The sequence below is a fragment of the Panthera pardus genome, unplaced genomic scaffold (genome assembly GCF_024362965.1).
Source record: "Panthera pardus isolate Hobbes unplaced genomic scaffold, ASM2436296v1 HiC_scaffold_10, whole genome shotgun sequence".
Classification (NCBI taxonomy): Eukaryota; Metazoa; Chordata; class Mammalia; order Carnivora; family Felidae; genus Panthera; species Panthera pardus.
In genome coordinates, this window is record NW_026526655.1 from 55502506 (window position 1) to 55521824 (window position 19319).

The 19319-nt window shown below is 37.5% G+C and overlaps 1 protein-coding gene across 2 annotated transcripts in view; it reads left to right on the forward strand.

Annotated features, from left to right (window-relative positions):
- The window catches only part of PDE11A (phosphodiesterase 11A), a 378389-nt gene that overhangs the window by 132632 nt on the left and 226438 nt on the right, over positions 1-19319 (forward strand). For both annotated transcript variants that reach the window (XR_008423866.1, XM_019460550.2), the window contains exons 3-4: positions 12568-12657; positions 17958-18098. Coding sequence is in view for 1 of the 2 variants with exons in the window: in XM_019460550.2 (XP_019316095.2) it covers positions 12568-12657; positions 17958-18098 (231 nt within the window). In the remaining variant the exon portion in view is untranslated. The remainder of the gene's footprint in view (positions 1-12567; positions 12658-17957; positions 18099-19319) is intronic.

Sequence of the window (19319 nt, forward strand, 5' to 3'; positions counted from 1 at the left end):
TTCCTCTGAATAGCAATTTTATATTTCCTCACTATTTTTCCTGGGATTATTACATATCTTCCACAAGCATCTATAAAATACCAAGCCATAGTCTTAAATATTGGAGATACTTTCTGATGAGCCTCTAATGAGATTTTTAAAAAATACTGTATGTGGTGTAAAAATACTCAGATAATAGTAGTTTGCAAAAACAGTTTTCAATATGTGTAAGGCATTTATAATATTTCTTACATTCTTTAACTGTGACAACAGGGCACATTGGGATAGTCAGTATGTTTAAATTTATACTGGATGGGAAAGCAAAAATTAATGAGTTCTTGAGACATTGTGAGGATGAGAATGTCTTGACTATTGTTAGAATAATCTAGAGATAGTGAGGAGTGAATATGCTAGGCCACAGAAACTCAGCGGTATGGGGATGGAGATCTCAAAGCTACTGAATTGCTTTGATGTGCTTAGCGAATATATGGACAGCAATCAAAGATGGCTTTAAGAGTTTGGAACTGGGTGAATAGAACATAAATTATCCATTTGGCACATATAGAGCATTTTAGAAGCTCTCTCTCTCTTTTTTTCCCCCTTGGTGGATTGGAGATTTATTATTATTTTATTTTTTATTTTTTAAAATTTACATCCAAATTAGTTAGTAGAAGCTCTCTTTCTTCAGGAGGAGAAGGGGATTGAAATGATAAACTTGGTTCTGGAATGCTGAGTTTGAGGTGGTATATAGACCTCCGAGTTGAAATGTCCTCTAGGCAGCTCCAATGTGGAGCTAGAGCACAGAGAAAAGTCAGCACCAGAGAGCCATCTCTGAGAATCATCCCAGAAGTTACTATTGAAGACAGATAAAAGGAAGAGACTTTGGTAACTGTCTAGTTAATAGTTGAATTCAGAGTTCAAGTTCAATTTAGTACTGGAAATGCTAAACTTGGACTGTAAGATAGAGGAAGCAAATGTTTCCAGAGCTCAACTTGATGCATTAGGATGAGAAACTCTAAAACCTAAATGTGAAAAATAGTAGAGGGTGGCTGAGAAGAAGTGTGGTTAGGGACATGAGAGTGTGAATTCAGAGCCAAAGGGAATTAAAGATGGACCAACATTCAAGAGTGAGGCAGGAGGAGTGAGTAAGCAGAAGAAGGAAGTTTCTTGGCTGCTTAAATATCTGGCCCTATGAAATTTGCTCTCTTTTCTAGGTGACTCTTGCTCAAAGGTTAATTCTTAGACGGCCAACCTGCTTTATTTAGTAGGGTTCTTGTATTATGAGAATAAATACATCCTTAGATGGAGAATGTGGAAAGAGAAGGCTAGAAGGCCAAAGACTGAATCTGAGAATATTAACTTGAATAGGGGTGTCAGAAACACAGAAGGAGAGATAGGAATGTATAGTGTATGTTAGCCAAATATTTAATATCCAGCTGGTGATTAAGTGTTAAAGGCTTTAAAAAGGACAAGGGCTTAGATTAGTTGGTGGATTTTGTGATTTGTTGATCGGGAAGTCATAGACAAGCTTCCAGTGAGCCATTCTTGTAGATTGCAGGTTGTAATCCAAATGACAGGGGGTGAGGACCTGAAGGTAAGCAGATGCAGGTGAAGATGGAAACAGCAATACCAAATGAAAGGGAAAACATTCCCCTCTGGTGGAGAAGAGAAGATCCAGACACAGGAGATAGAAACAATGATGGTGGACAGGAAGAGCCCCATGATCCCACAGAAATGACACAAATGAAAAACCCTAGTACAGGGCTTACCTCCACAGAAAAAACATGCTTTTTTCCTTGAGCCTGGACAAAAGGATATTGTCCTAGTACACTGATATTGAGCTAAGATTGAAAATAGATGAGGAAATGTATTAAAATCTTTGATTTATCTTAAAGTTCTCTGAAATCAGAACAGAAACAAGTAAAAAGTCTAGTTAAGCTTTACACAAAAATAACATGTAATGAACAGACAATCCATGTACTGGAGAAAATCTCTGCAAAACATATATATCTGATAAAGGACTGGTATCCAAAATATGTAAAGAACTCCTAAAACACAATAAGCCACAAGCTACTTGATTTAAAAATGGCAAAAGATCTGAACAGATAGCTCACCAATGGCAAATAAATATATTAAAAGATGCTCAACATCCCATGTCATCAGGCAACTGCAAATTTAAACAATAATGAGATATCATGAAACACCTATTAGAATGTTTAAAATTCAAGACACTGACAACAACAAACACTGACAAGGATGTGGAGCACCAGGAACTTCCATTCGTTGCTGGTGCAAATGCAAAATTGTACAGCCACTTTGGAAGACAGTTTGGCAGTTTCTTATAAAACTAAAATACTCACTTCATACAATCCAGCAATCATACTCCTGGGTATTAAGCCAGATGAATTGTTAACTTATGTCCACACAAAAACCTGCATGTGACTGTTTACAGCAGCTTTATTCATCATTGCCAAAACATGGAAGCAACCAAGATGTCCTTCAATAGGTGAATGGATAAACAAACTGTGGTACATCCATATAATGGAATATTTTCAGTAATAAAAATAAATGAAAAGCTGTCAAGTCATGAAAAGACATGAAGTCACCTTAAGTGGATATTGCTGTGTGACAGAAGCCAATCTGAAGACTACATACTGTATGATTCTGACTATATGACATTACTGAAAAGATAAAACTGGAATCAATAAAAAGATCACTGGCTACCAAAGGTTTGGGGAGATAGAGACAGGGATGAATAGGCAGAACACAGAGAATTTTTAGGTCACTGAAATGATTCTGTGTGATACTGTAATGGTAGATACATGTCATCATATATTTGTCAAAACCCTTGGACTATGCAACACAGAGAGTAAACCCTAATGTGGGTTTGGACTTAATGAGACTATGGACTGTAGTTAGTGATAATATATCAATATTGGCTCATTAATTATAACAAATGTACCACACTAATGTAAGATGTTAATACTAGGGAAAACTGTGTGTTTTGGGGGGAGGAAAGGAAGTCTATGGGAAATCTCTGTACCTTCCACTCAACTTTCCTGTGACCTAAAACTGCTCTAAAAAATAAAGTCTATTAATTTAAAAAAAAAAAGACTGAAAAACCTTGAAAACAATATTATAAGTGAAAGCAGACAGACACAAAAGGCCACATACTATATGAGTCCATTTATATGAAATGTCTACTACTTTAAGAACCAGGAGTTATACAAAAGAAAGAGCTAGATAAATAAGATGGTGAAAGAAGGATCCTGCTACTGACAGGAGGACATAGTGTGAATACGTTTCAAATTCAAAGAAAGACTAATGTGTTTCTCATCAGAAAATAGCCTTAGAGAATTTTTCTGTTCATACATTTATTATGATATAATAGGATTTTTCCAGCATCAAGGTGTTGATACCAACACTAAATTACTAGGCAGTACAGCTTTCTGCAATTATACCTGTGCTTGGTAATTGGGGAAATCATAACGACCTTAAAAGCTAAAACTCAAGAATGCCTGGATCAAACTGTAGCTCAAATTGACTTCTTACACAAACTCTTAAGTTACAAAAATGGATGGAGCAAATAGCCAGGATGAAATATGTAGGTCAACCTGCTTATAAAAATAACCTTGACAGAGTTATATAGATAGATATTGTTGTAAAATTTCTTTATACAGTGAGAGGGAGTAGGCCAAGTTTACTGAGCCGTAATATCTACTTATCTTTGATGAAGCAATCATAGCTTGTAGGGCTGTTGGACTGTATCACAGAGATGCCAATTGTTAATTATCAAGTAAGATTCATGATTTGCGAAAATGGAAGATGATTATTATTTTTAGAATAAAAAGAGTGCGTACTAAGCCATAAGAAGTAGAATGTCCAGTAAAAGATAAGTGAAAGACACAAAGAGGCTATATTAAAAACAGATAGCTAAGAAATTATGGAAATTATAACCAACAAATATTATATTAGGAAATTATTATCAGTATCACTAATAAACAAATGTAAGTTAATGCAAAAGTAAATGCTGATTTAATCTGTCAGACAAGATTTAAAAAGAATAATAATATCCAATGTTGTATGAGTAGAGGTAAATGAATTCTCTGATGACTGTTAGTGGGAGTATTAACTGGTAGAGAATTTTTGGAGGAGGAGTTGGCAGTTGCTGTTAAGATGTTTTTTTAATGCAAATTTTCTTCAACCAAAATTTCACTTCTAGGAATCTGTCCAACAGAAGTATTGTCCAAGTGCACAAAGATGTGTTTACAAGAAAGTTCATGGCAGTGTTATTTGTAATAGAGAAAAATTGGAAACAACATGAATGTCTCCTCATAGAATATTCCACGGAGATGAAAAGGAATTAAGTAGATTTCTTTGAACTGACACATAAAGTTTTCCAAGAGATATTGCCAAGTGATACAGAAGGTATAAAACATAACTTATAGTGTGATCCCACTTGTGTTTACAAACACCCCCAGAACTAAATATTGTTAAGTTGGCAGTTAATTAAAAAAGGTCTAGAAGAATGCACTGTGAATGCCTCTTAGGGTTGTTCCTTGGGGGAGGAGTAGGGCAGAATAGGAAATGAAGAGGCATCTGTAGTTATTTTATTGTATACACTTTTATACTGTTTGATTTTTTTTAAGTTTATTTATTTATTTATTTATTTATTTTTTTTTTAATTTTTTTTTTTCAACGTTTTTTATTTTTATTTTTGGGACAGAGAGAGACAGAGCATGAACGGGGGAGGGGCAGAGAGAGAGGGAGACACAGAATCCGAAACAGGCTCCAGGCTCCGAGCCATCAGCCCAGAGCCTGACGCGGGGCTCGAACTCACGGACCGCGAGATCCGACCCGGCTGAAGTCGGACGCTTAACCGACTGCGCCACCCAGGCGCCCCTATTTATTTATTTTTGAGAGAGAGAGAGAGAGAGAGCAAGAGAGAGAATCCCAAGCAGGCTCTGAGCTGTCAGTGCAGAGCTGGATGCAGGGCTCAGTACGACAAACCGTGAAATCATGACCCAAGCCGAAATCAAGAGTCGGATGCTCAACCAACTGAGCCACCCAGGAGCCCCTATACTGTTTGATTTTTTAAACAAAAACTAAAAATTTGTGTAATGTTAGGAGTTATTTAAAAATGTACATACATATTAATGAATTAATATTAGTAAATATTAATGAGAATATTTCCTGGTGCAGAGAAAGTGCTATGTAAGTGTGTGTTAAATAAATTAGTTCAAATGTTAGGGCTTTATCCTGAGAAAATAATTATGGGATGTGTAAACATTTAATTTCTAGAATGTTTAACTCTAAGATTATTAAAGTTAGAAATGACCTAAATGCCCAGCAGATGATTGACTAAAAAATATTAATTCACACAATGAGTGGGATTTTTGAATGATAATTTTTAACAGCTATATGGAGGTATATTTTACATGTCATAAAATGCACCCATTTCAAAGAGCGATTCAGTGATTTTTAGTAACTTCATGAGTAGTGCAACCATCAGCATAAATCAGTTTTAGCACATACCCCCAGTGAGATCCCTTATCCCATTTACAGTTAATCTCATTACCACCACTAGTCCAGGCACCAGTAATCTACTTTCTTTCTCTATAAAATTTCTTTTTCTGCACTATACAATGGGATATTTTGCATCCACAGACATTGGTCATAATAAGTGATAGCTGGTTACAAAAGGGGAAAAAGCAGATAAAATATTACATATAGGATTAGCCTAGTTGAGTTTATATGAAGAGAGAGAGAGATGAAAATTTGAATGTTAGTTTCCAAAATGTTAATAGTCGTTACCCCTGAGTGGTAGAAATATGAGTGCTTTTTTTTTTCTTTTTTCTGTTGAAATCTTATGATCTGAAAAGCACAATATAAATGATCTTGGAATGGACATGGCTCCTGCAATATGTTCTTTCAATGGAGTGTCTGTGCATAAGAGGGTGGGAATTTAGAAGTGCCTTTGGATATGAGTGGGTTGTTTTTCTAAAGTCTCTCAGGTGGGAGCAAATAGGAATAAGGTTATCAGGTGATACAATTAGTACCTGCAAGATTCAGTTGCTCAGCAGACCAGCACCTGCAAAAAGTCAAGGAAAATGGGCACTCATGGTTCAAGGCTACCTACCAGGAATTGGCCTCAGCCTGTCTACCCTTGGATGAACTTGGCCTTTTAGGGATATTTTAGCCAATACTAGCCTCAGAAAGAGAGGTGAGATAGCTGAAGGGTACTCATTCCAGTTCCCCTGGGGTCCCCCACTTTGATACCCACCAGGGCAGAAGCGGAAACACCTATGTCCCCCTCTCCTAAGAATGGAAAGCAGAAGAGTAAGTTTCTCCTTTTCCTTTATTTGCTGCCTTGCTCTTCCTCATCTTTTGTGAATAAAATGCACCCCACATTCTCTTTAGTGTTCTTTTTTTTTTATTGTTTTTATTGTTTATTTTTATTTATTTTTGAGAGAGAAACAGAGCATGAGTGTGGGGGAGGGCAGAGAGAGAGAGAGGGAGACACAGAATCTGAAAGATGCTCTAGGCTCTGAGCTGTCAGCACAGATCCCGATATGGGGCTCAAACTCTGGAATGGTGAGATCATGACCTGAGCCAAAGTCGGATGCCTAACTGACTGAGCCACCCAGGTGTCCCTAGAGTGTTTATACTTAAAGCGAACAGTTTCCAAAAGTATGTGTTGGATTGTCTATTCCATGCCAATGTTCTTTTAAACCAAGTTGGTACTTGGGGTGCCTGGGTGGTTCAGTCGGTAAAGTGTCCAACTTTGGCTCATGTCAGAATCTCGCTGTTCATGAGTTCAAGTCCCACATCAAGCTCTGTGCTGACAGCTCGGAGTCTGGAGCCTGCTTTGGATTCTGTGTCTCCCTCTCTCTCTGCCCCTTCCCCACTCGACTCTCTCTCAAAAATAAATAAACATTAAAACATTTTTTTAAAAGTTGGTACTTTATGTATGTCTCTATTTATTTTGGGGAGGCTGTTTTCTTCAAAGAGGGCACAGCATGATAAGAGAAAGGTATGCTTCAGCCAAGTGTGTGTACTTTGATGTGAGGTGACAAGATTCATGCAGGATTCTTATTCTTGAAATAAACACCTGACCTATTGCTTTTATTGAATTTGCTTAGAAACAAAATTGCAGTGGGGCGCCTGGGTGGCGCAGTCGGTTAAGCGTCCGACTTCAGCCAGGTCACGATCTCGCGGTCTGTGAGTTCGAGCCCCGCGTCAGGCTCTGGGCTGATGGCTCGGAGCCTGGAGCCTGTTTCCGATTCTGTGTCTCCCTCTCTCTCTGCCCCTCCCCCGTTCATGCTCTGTCTCTCTCTGTCCCAAAAATAAATAAAAAACGTTGAAAAGAATTAAAAAAAAAAAAAAAAAGAAAGAAACAAAATTGCAGTGAACCAAACTATACTTCTGGAACCAGGAATTTCCTCTGGAGACTCTAGAAAACTTCAAACTCATTTTTTTACTCTTTTAAATATTATCTTCCTAAAATATATGGAAAGTATTTCATAATGTGAGAATAATGTGACTACATCCATATTTTGATACCTTATTTTCCAAATTACTTGAAGAGCTTATTTCGTGTTTGAGTTACAACACTCCCGGTTTCCAATCAGGTGGCCCCACCCAGCTCAGTGAAGTTTTGCCTTATAGTTACTGCCAGAGGGGGCGGAAGGGACCTGCTAGTGCAACTTACAGGGTCTGCACAGAGAAAGGAGATGCTACATGATGGTGGGAAGACCTTGTCTCACCCGTGACCTTAGCTGATAGTGATGTGGCTCTTCAAGCTATTTGCCTTCAGGAGTGGAGTCCATAAAGGGGGTGGCCCCAGGCCCCTCACAGAATCTCCAGTGTAGACTTCCAGTGTCCTTTAATGATGTATTATTGGACGGGACCAGCCCTGGAGGCTTTAACAGTCTTTCTCTGTGATCTGTAAGTTTTGAAAGGTTCAGTATCTACTGTCTTTCTTTAGGACGTTGATGCAAGGTCCCAGTGCTCACATTTTATGCTTATTAGTGATACTTTTCATGAGTTTCCAGGGCTAGAGGGACTTTTCCACGCTATTTAATGATTTTCAGTTTAACTCTCTTTCTGAGTGGGATGTTGTAAAGATTAATTAGCCAATGTTCATAAAGTGCTTTCAAGCTGAAAAGTACTGCACAAGGGTGTGCAGACTCATTAGCTTCTTAGTCATTAAGGCTTTTTAGACCTTTTGGCATTCAGAAACTAGACAGTGAAGGCCAAATTCGTATTTTTTCTTGGAGGAGGGGGACCTAAAAAAGAGCAGAATAGAGTAGTATCCCTCTTTCTTTTTTGAAAAAAAAGACATCTGTTGCACTGGGACTGGAAAAAAGATTAAGATTTTTCATCATCTCCTATATCCATACTGCTTCTGCTGCTTCTTACTCCCTCCTTTCAAAATGTGTTTATCTGATTCTTCTGCACATTTGTTTAGAAACTCTATGATTATATTGTCATGTAGGTATCCATAGTGGAACTGATTCTGGCCTCAGAGCGCTGAATTGTTGTACTGATAAATGACACAGGGTAGGTAGAGCATTCCCTTTGTAAATAAAGATTCCCCTCTCGGTTTGCAATGTGTCAAAAAGGTGTAATATTGTCTCCATCCTCAGTAGTATTTGCTCAATATATTTAGAGTTCTATATGATTTAGTTAAGCCTGTGACTGAGGCTGGAAAAGTACAGACTGGCCACCAAAGACATAAAGAGTTTCTAAGAGAAGCCGGGGACAAAGATGGATAATGTACAATGAATTAGATTGACAGTGGACATTTTAGCAGCATCAGCTGCACATGATGGGGGAATAATATGAGAGACAGTGGTCAATCTAGAATTGTATAGCAAACTAAATTACCTTTTAAGATTGATCATAAATAAAGACATTTCTATACAAACAAAACACATTTACCACGAATACTAAAGGATATTCTAAAGGATTCGAAAAGAGAAAATTATTTCAGAAGGAAACAAGAAGAGGCTAGAAGGAACAAAGAGGAAAAAATTGGGAACCATGTGGGTAAATCTAAAAAAGCATTAGGTAATAATAATAATGTCCAATTTGCAGTAACAAAACAAGGTATAAGTAAAAAAAGCAAAAAAGTAACATGTACAATGGGAAAGTTAAAGTATTCAACCTTCTTATCTTATTTGGAAGGAGGCTAAAGATATTAAAATTAGATTTTATTAAGTATGCACATAGACTTTCTAGTTTTAATCACTAAAATAAAAGAAATGTAATGTAGTGGGGGAGGGGAATCAATGGAATGAGAAAATAAAATCGATAGCAACTGGCTCAATAAAAAGGTAATAAATAAACTTACCATGGATCTTAGTAATTTCTCCTGGGCTCTTACTTTACAATTACAACTACTAAGTAACTATGTTGTAGAGTTCATATCAATATACCAACAGGACAAATGAAAAATAAAATAGTCTTACTGATATGTGAACAGCTATTTCTGGCTTGGGATAGTGTTCAGTAACAGCATCATTTTGATAACACAGGACATGGATTATAGCAGAGGAACCTCAAATATAGAGAACACAGATCTTTCATAATGGACAGTAAGCTTGCCTGACCTCTACTCCAGAGAATATTATCTTAATTATACTTTATATTAAACAAGTCTGCTCTTTGCTCTGGAAGAAGACACTTTTTTCCAAGGCCATTCATTATACAAACACCTTTGAAATATAGAGCAGTGCCTTTGTTTTTACGTTGTGCAGAAATGTGAGAGAACCATGGAGAGATATCTCCCAAAAAGTTTGGATAAGTTTGTAAAGCCCTGTTTTCTTATCTGAAAAATAGAATGAATGGTATAGCATATGTAGTTACAAGGATCAGATAATATAGTATGTATAAAATGCTTAATGTCATATCCAAGGACTTTGTCAATATCGATTACTACTATAAATGATTATTTCTTGAGTAAAATGTGAGCATGTTTATTGAATTCTTTGTTTTCTCCAGCAAGTAGAATATTACAGCTCATAGATGTTTCTACTTATCACCAAGTATTAGAATTAAAAAGGATTAGGAAGATTGCCCAGCGAAACCAGGCATTTTACAGATAAGGAAATAGGTTCAGAAAGGTTAAGTGACTTGTTGGCTTTCACACAGAACAGCCATATAAAGGACAATGGTCATCTAATTTAATAGTCACATAATTTTTAACAAGACCCAGTGCTTGGAGCTCAATAAATATTGGCATTACAAAGGAATTGAAGCAAGCCTATGATATATTAGAAAACATTTCACATATTTATTTGGTCATTCTCTTCTACATACTTGCTTGACCTCTGCACCACCTTAAACTTGGCCCCTGAAGGCAAATAAATACAGGAAGAATGAGAGGAAAGGAGAAAGGAAGCCAGGAAGTCAAGAAGGAAAGAGAAAGAGAGAGAAGAAGGAAGGAAAGAGGAAGGAAGGAAGGAAGGAAGGAAGGAAGGAAGGAAGGAAGGAAGGAAAAAAGAAAAGGAAAGGAAAGAAAGAGAGGGAGGAAGGAAGGGAGGGAGGGAGGAAGGAAGAAAAAAAGAAAGAGAAAGAAAGAGAAAGAAAAAAGAAAGAAAGAGAAAGAAAGAAAAGGAGAAAAATAAAATAACCTGTATCCCCTCCTTCCCTCCACCTCCATCATAGTCACTGTCTCCAGAGCAGAGTCAAAACAACAACAACAACAACAACAACAGGAAACTACAAGAAAAGTGCTGTGTGTGTAGGTGATGTTGAAAGTGGTCCCATTCTGGCTAAAGGCAGGGAAATTCTGGCAGAATGTCTGGCAGCTTTATGTCAACAGCTTTATCTTGGCTTACCAACAAACTTCCTAAGGCATGAGGGGGAGTAGTAAGGAAGAGGAATGAGGGGGCGACAGAAATAGCATCCAGTTCTAGGAGGCACCATGTTGTAAGACATGATCATGAGTTGTAGCATAAGATGACCTGAGTTCCTGTGTGAGTTTGAGCAAGTTACTGAATTCCCTGATCTCTAAAATGTACTTAAAATTTTTCCATGACAAGTTGATGTGCCATTCAAATAAAGAAATGAAGTGAGAGTGTCTGGCACCTCATTAAATAGAAGGTCCTCATTAAATAGAAGTTGGAATCAAATTCATTGAAGGAATTTATCCAGGAAAGATCCGTAAAAATCAGCCAGCTCACTGGTTTTGTACTTCTGCTTAATACCAATTCCATCATTTCTCTGTTTTCTATAAGAGTGGTGTCACAGCATTGGCTTCTACGGCATTGTGAAATACTTTCTGGGACCTGAGGTCACAGCTGAATATGCCCAGGTAGCCAAAGCAAGATCTAATAGGAAAGCAATGATAAGGAATGTGGATTGTTCTTCATCTTTTGTCTTTCTCAAGCCTGCTGCAAAAACACCTCCCACTCTGGGTAATTCTTTTCTGGGTGTCCCCGGGGTGTCTCACACTGTTCCTGCCATTCTTATCCCTCGCCTGTGGTAAACTCTTCTAGGAATTGGGAGCTGCTCTGTTTTGTCGCTGCTCTGTTTTGTCACTGCTCTAGGGTACCCCTTCACAGGACCTTGTAGTGTGTGTGTGTGTGTGTGTGTGTGTGTGTGTGTGTGTGTGTGAGAGAGAGAGAGAGAGAGAGATTGAGAGAGAGAGAGAGAAAGAGAGAGAGAAAGACAGACAAATAAGGAGACGGAGGAAGAAACATGCACTTTTCTATCTGCTTTAGAGGAGTCCCAAAGCAATATTACTTGTCCCAATGTGCTATGTTGTAAAGAGTTTAGGGAAATAGTTCTTTTGGTTTTTACTTGGGGTATTTTCTCTCCCTTTGGAATCAGAGATTCTGGAATGAATTTGAGTGAGAGTGCCAGGCAGTACTGAAAATCAGTGATACTGAAATGATGAGAAAGTCTTTGTTGGGATCGAGCCCACCACACCTAGCTGTTTCTTCCCATCGGAGAAGTGTTCTCTTAAAGAATCCCCAGCCTTTCCTCAAACAGGCTTCAGTAGGACATCCCACAAATTTGCATTCAATCCAGTTATGTCAACCGAATGGTGGGCACATTTTGAGCTCTTTTGCTTCAGGCTACTAGGCCCTCAGGTTGCTAAATTCCTACTGGGCCCTTGCATACTTCAATCTGTAGCTGACAGTGCCAGGGTCAAGCTGAGATCCCCACTACAGATAACTTATGTGCAAAGAAATTGACTCACAGCCTGCTTGCCTCCAAATGTGAATGTGGGCACTTGCCTTAGATTCTAGATATATAAATTTATTCATTTATTCCTTTTTCATTGATCAGAGAAGGAATGCACAGATGATGTAGATACAGTTCCTGTATCATAGTCATCATAACCTGTTGCTTCACTTTATATGCTCATAGATGTGACTGTCCATGGTTAAAGCTTCACTGAGACCATGTTATAGTTAACTCTGAAAAATATCCTTTCCAAAGTTAAAATACTAGTATCAACAATTCCATACTCAATTTCTGTGATTGAAAACAAAGTATTATGATCAGGCCAATGCAGTGAATGTGGAATTTGGTGCAGTGATGTTTTAATGTTTTTAACACTCTCTTTGCCCCCAGGTTATGCAGATGTATCTTCCATTTTGTGGAATTGCCATATCTAATGCTCAGCTATTTGCTGCCTCAAGGAAAGAGTATGAAAGAAGCAGGGTGAGTGGAAAGAAACACTGTTGACAACCCTCAAAGCTCTCTGACTTTCGAGTGTCTGTGAGTCATCATGTCTTTTAAAAACAGCAGATGATCTTTGAATAGTCCAGGAATCCTTTTAATTTGTTTAATCCTTCAAATTTATGGTTGAAGATACCTATAAGCAATAAGTCCAAATGGAAGTGGATACATATTCTCTGTTGTTGTTTGGGGAAATAGTACCAGCTTCTTTTAAAAATGAAATTAATTTCAGGGAGCCCGGGTGGCTCAGTTGGTTAAGTGTCCAACTCTTGATCTCAGCTCAGGTCCTGATCTTACAGTTCCTGAGATAGAACCCCGCATCAGGCTCTGCTGACAGCATGGGGCCTGCTTGGAATTCTCTCTCTCTCCCTCTCTCTGCCCCTCCCGCATTCACACACTCTCTCAACATATATAAATAATCTTTAAAAAAAATGAAATTAATTCACATCTATACTGTAAGGCAGCAGATATACTCTTACTTATGGCTTTGAGACAATAACACACTAAATTGTATAATTTAGTTCCTTTAAGAAGCAAGGTATGTTACAAATGATTTCACCCCATCTCATAAATTTTGCTTTTGAATTCAAAGTTTTTCTGGAAGAGCGTCACAAGATGGCTGGACAATAATGCAAACACTTTTATAGGATTATAAAGACACACACAAAGAGGGATTGATCTCCTATACCTTCACCAGCTTTAGAGTTAAATAGGAAAGAAAGAGAGGAAAGAAGGAGGAGAGAAAGAGGAATAGCAGGTGGGCCGATACTCAAAAAAAATTCTAAAGTATCAAATAGAGATCAAATTATATTAAGTTTATTATACCTTTTTTAATTTTTATTTTTTATTTTTTAAGTAATCTTTCCACCCAATGTGAGACTCGAACTTATGACTTGAGAGATGAAGAGATGTCCGTGCCACTGACCAGGGACTTGTTATACTTTTATTTTATTTTATTTATTTATTTATTTATAACTTTTTTAATGTTTTTTTTTTATTTTTAAGAGAGAGAGAGAGCCAGAGTGTGAGCAGGGGAGGGGCAGAGAGGGAGACACAGAATCTGAAGCAGGCTCCAGGCTCTGAGCTGTCAGCACAGAACCTGACACAGGTTTCGAACCCATGAGCTGTGAGATCATGACCTGAGTAGAAGTCTAACACTCAAACAACTGAGCCACCCAGGTGCCCCATTGTTATACGTTTAAATACATGGAGATTACTGCCACAACTTAGAAATTTATTTAACAAGGTTTCAAAAAGTTAGAAATCCTCAGCTAATTAGTAATCAAATTGACTAAAAGTTTCATTGGCTAAGCATTATGATTTATGAATATTTCACAGCCAACAGATGCACACAACAGATTACTATAGCCATCTTCTTTAACATAGCATACCACACCATTTCTCTGACTTGGATCCTGTTTTCATCATCAGCCCCATGGCTTACCATTTTCCTCCTTTCATTTGGCACTCCAGCAATAGTCCCCTGTTGCCAGAATACAGCCTGTTACTTTACTTTCTTATACCTTTAGCCAGATTCCTCCCTCTGCCTTCAGTGCATCATGTCCACCTTTTCCTCCCACTACCACCTGCCTTACAGATCCTTCAGGACCCAGCTCAGCCTTCTAGTTAATCCTCCCTTCCTTTCTTCTCGTCATTCCTTGTATATATTGCCATTATTCTACTTGTGGACACTTATCACACTGTATAATATTTATTGGTGGCATTCTTCTCCACCTACATTTTGAAGTCTCTAAGGGACGCTTCATGTATTATTGATCTTTACATCCTCACGTTTAGCACAATTTATTTACCTGTTCAGCACATTTATTGTGTGATGTTCTTCAGACACTGTGTGTCCAAAGTCCCTGCCCTCATAGAACTTACTATTCTAGTGGAAACAATAGATAGTAGGCAAGCAAACAAATAAAAAATAATATAGTATCAGGTAGTGATAAGTGCTATAACAAGTGAAATGAGATAAAGGGATAGGAATTGGTCACTGAAGGATAGTTTGGGAGAATGTTTATTTCAGATCATGATCAAGAAGTTCTCTATAGGATGTTATTTGAACAGAGACCTAAATGAAATGAAGGAGCAAAACCACACAAAGATCAGGGAAGAGCATTCCAGATGGTGGAAATATCAAGTGGAAAGGCACCGCGGCAGGTGAAAGCTTGATCCATGCGTCTGGAGAGTAGAGAGGAAGGACTCAAATAACCAAAGCAATCCTGAGAAAGAAAAACAAAGCTGGAGGCATCACACTTCCTGATTTCAAACTATAATGCAAAGCTATTGTAATCAAAACAATATGGTACTGGCACTAAAAACAGACACAAGACCAGTGGAATAGAATTGAGAGCCCCAAAATAAACCCATGCTTGTAAGTTAACATATATAGGATAAAGAGGCAAGAATACTTAATGGGGAAGAGATAGTTTTTCTAATAAATGGTGATGAGAAAACTAGATAGTCACATGGAAAAAATGAAATCAGACCCCTACCTTACACCACTCACAAAAATTAACTTGAATTAAAGATATAAGTGTAGGACATGAAACTAAAACTTCTAGAAGAAACATAGGAGAAAAGCTCCGTCAATTTTTTGACTCTAATGCAAAAGCACAAGCAAAAACAAAACAAAAAAACCAAGAATAAACTAGAGGGACCGCATCAAACTAAAAAGCTTCTGCACAGCAAAAGAAACCATCAACAAAATGAAGAAGAAGCCTATGGAATGGGAGAGAATACTTGCAAATTGTAATTATGTGAGGTGATGGACGTGTTAACTAACTTTATTGTAGCAATCATTTCACAGTATGTGCATGTATCAAACCATCATATTGTACACCTTAAACTTACACAAAGTTATATTTCAATTATATCTTAATAGAGCTAGGGAAAAAAAGAAATAATGTGGCTGGAATTAGGGCAGTGAAAAGTGAGAGATTCCTCCCAAAATTGGCAGTGAAATGTACAAAGCTTACTGATGTGGGAAATGAGTGAAAATGACTTTTGGCTTGTACAGATGGCAAGTAAACAGCTGGGTACAGGAATCTAAAGGTCTGGTGAGATGTCAGGACTCAAGATTCATATTTAGGAACTATCAGTATATATAGATGGCATTTAATAGTAGGGCACCAGTTTGGGTAATCTGGAGGAGAATATGTGGATAAGAGAAGGGAAGAGGTCCAAGGATGAGCCCAGGAACAAAAGAAGGCACTAGAAGGAGCGGGAGGGGGAAATACAAGTGAAATAAAGAAATGGGGAGTGTTCAGCTGTATGAATGGTCTCTAATGTCTATTGAATTGCCTATCATCCTAGATTTCCTTCTCTTTTTCTCCCATCGTGGAACTAGTCTGTATTGTTATTTGTGAAACTTTTATCACTTGTTAGTAAAGCAGCAATTTTTAATTAGAAACAGTAAAATTACTATGATGTGCTTTGTCAGTGCAAGACTCAAGGCACAATTAGTTTTTCCTCTGAGATAAATGTTCTTGTATATGGGTCCCAGAGGCCCTATCCACGCAGTCACAACAAATTGAAAAGTTAAATAATTGTTCAGTTAATATGATCCATCTGAAGAAATAGTCTAGATGATTAAGGAAATAATGGTTTCCCCCTTAATAACAGGGAATTGTGTTGGTAATTATTTAGACAATTGCCTCATTTTTAATGTTATATTTAAGTATGAAATTATTGCACATTGCCTTCTTAACAGCAATTTGCTGTCCAAATGCCAAACAGTCAGGATACACTCAAAACTTTTTTCACCTCCTGGTGTTTCTCCACATCAGGATCATAGAGCTACCCAGGGCCTTTAGCCACATTCACAAGCTCTCTTTAGAGAAAATGCTACCAAGGATATTTGATCCTCTTTGAGATGCTCAGTGAACTAGACTCATTTCATGGATCTCTTAACTCATTCAAATGCTTTTCTACCTGAACAGACTCAGAGAAGAAATTTTCACATGTTTCCAATGGTTTCAGGACAAATCAAATTCATTACTAAAGTTGACAATTGGTCATATCCCTGGGATGATCATCAACACCATCTACCTGAATAGATGTTAATTTGAAAACCCACAAAATCCTTTTGTGAGAGGTCAGACCTGAGAGTGTACATCTCATTAAGTTCTACTGAACAAAGCACCCTCTGGACAATTCACTGGCTGTGTAATTTTCTTATTGCTCTCTGATAGAAGCATAATATCTATTACCTGTACATAGCCCACTTTTCTGAAATCTCTGGAAAGAGCCATGTAATTAAAAAGTCCAAATAAATATTATTTCAATGCAAAAATTGCAAGTTAACTTAGCTGGATAAAATAACAGGTTATTGCAATTTGATTTTTAAATGAGTATGCAGTTTTCAAGTTAGAATTTTAAGGGTTTTTTTCTTTAGTTTGTGTGCTTTTCATTCTGTTGTTTTAACAGAAATTTTAATGGTACTTTCTTTCCTGAGATATATAATAGTATTTAAATGTTTTCCTGCGCAGGTGGAATGAAAGAATACTTCTTGTGTAGAGGGATTAATGAGGGTTTTATATATATATAAATATATATGTGTAATATATATATTAATATATATGTGTATATATATTAATATATATACACATATAAATATATGTGTGTAATATATATGTGTAATATATATGTGTATGTATATAAAATATATATGTGTAATATATATATTAATCCATATATATATGGATTAATGAGGGATATATATATATATATATACACATATATATAGTGGTGAATGCTAATTAAGCTTCAGAGCCATATATATATATATATATATATATATCTATAGCTATATGTAGGATTCATATGGGATTATATGGATTGGCACTATTTTCAAGTTGTGTTTTCCAGCTCAAAACTCTGTGATAAAACAAAATGATGGAACATTTCAAAACAATCATGAATGCTTTAAAAATTAGCCACACGGGCACCTGGGTGGCTCAGTTGGATAAGTGGCTGACTTCAGCTCAGGTCATGATCTCGCGGTTCTTGGGTTCAAGTCCCACATTCAGGCTCTGTGCTGGCACCTCGGAGCCCGGACTGTCCTTTGGATTCTGTGTCTCCCTCTCTCTCTGTCCCTCCCCTGCTTGTGCTGTCTCTCTCTCAAAAATAAATAAACATTAAAACATGTTTTTAATTAGCCACACAAATATATTTATATTTTATTATAGCAAAGACAAAATGGAATTTTGAGAGGAAAAAAACCATTTTTATTCAGTCCTATACCCACCTAGATATATCCATTTCATCTTTCCTAGGCTTTGCTAGAGGTTGTTAATGACCTATTTGAAGAACAGACTGACCTGGAGAAAATTGTCAAGAAAATAATGCATCGGGCCCAAACTCTGTTGAAATGTGAACGCTGTTCTGTTTTACTCCTGGAGGACATTGAATCACCAGTAAGTCATTTTTTATCTGTCACCTAGAGTTGCAGACTGCATTAATGGAATAAAGTGTAGTTTGTTTGTAATTCAGCTTGTGAAATCATGACTCAAACCACTCCCTTCATGACTCTTCTAACCATGAGATGGCTTTTTGTAAAACTAAAGTTTTTTAATTTCTTTTACATGTATTTTCAGTCTTGTGTTGTGTCATCTTAGAAACATGGACTCTTAGGTTGGTGGGGGCCCTTAGAGGTCTATCCCAGTCCTGAGTATTTACAGATGAGGGAACTGAGGGGTTGGATGGTTTGCCCTGTCCCTCCCAGATGCATAGACATTAACTTAGGTGCCAGGCTCCTATCGTATTCACCCAGTGCGAAGAAGGCCCTTGGCATCTATGGGTGTGGATTGCAGTCCAGATGATGCTCCACAGTCCTCTTATCAGGAGGAGGAAGCAAAAAAATGCTGGAGAAGCAGTGCCTTTGCTTTTGGAGCTCGGGCAGATTGTACTTGAGCTGAGTGGAGTGACAAGCCTCAGCTGGGCTGTGCTCTGCAGCAAAGGTCTGAACTGCAGTCTCCAAGTTCTCTTACAGTCGCTTTGGAGCTGGGGACACTTGCACAGAACATGGGGCAGGTGGAGGAGGCTCCCTGCTCTTCACCGCAGGGGGTCCTGGTACTCCAAAGGCAAGTGGCAAGCTAGTTCAAGGCCTCAGGTCTGCAGCACCTTAGCTGTCAGGTTTCTGTTGAGCCCTTTGGCTCTTTGGGGGAAAATCCACTGGGTAAACACACAACAGTATTGAAAATAATGATCATCATCAATCTAACTTCTTGAAAGTTAAATGTCTAAACCCTTAGCAGCAATTTAATATCTTACTGTGAACTGTCTTCCAAGACCAGGAATTATCTAGCTATTTAAGTGCTGTTTTAATACCTCAGAGGATGATATTTTACTGTACTTAGAAGAGGTTATTATCTTTGCCTTTAGGTTTGTTTTCTTCAAAGAATAAGAACCTTAGGGTAAATCTGGGAGATTTAATAATAAGTATTGTAAAATTTCAACATGAAGTGTGAAAAAAATCTATATTTATTTAAAATGTTTAGGGGTGTTTGCCTATATTTTAGCAGAGCTGGGGGTTATTTCTACTTTAGCAAGTGTGGATTAAACAAACAATAACCTTGCCATTATCCTGTGATTGTGTAAAACTCAGTGGAACTTTGGGAGGGGACACACACACACAC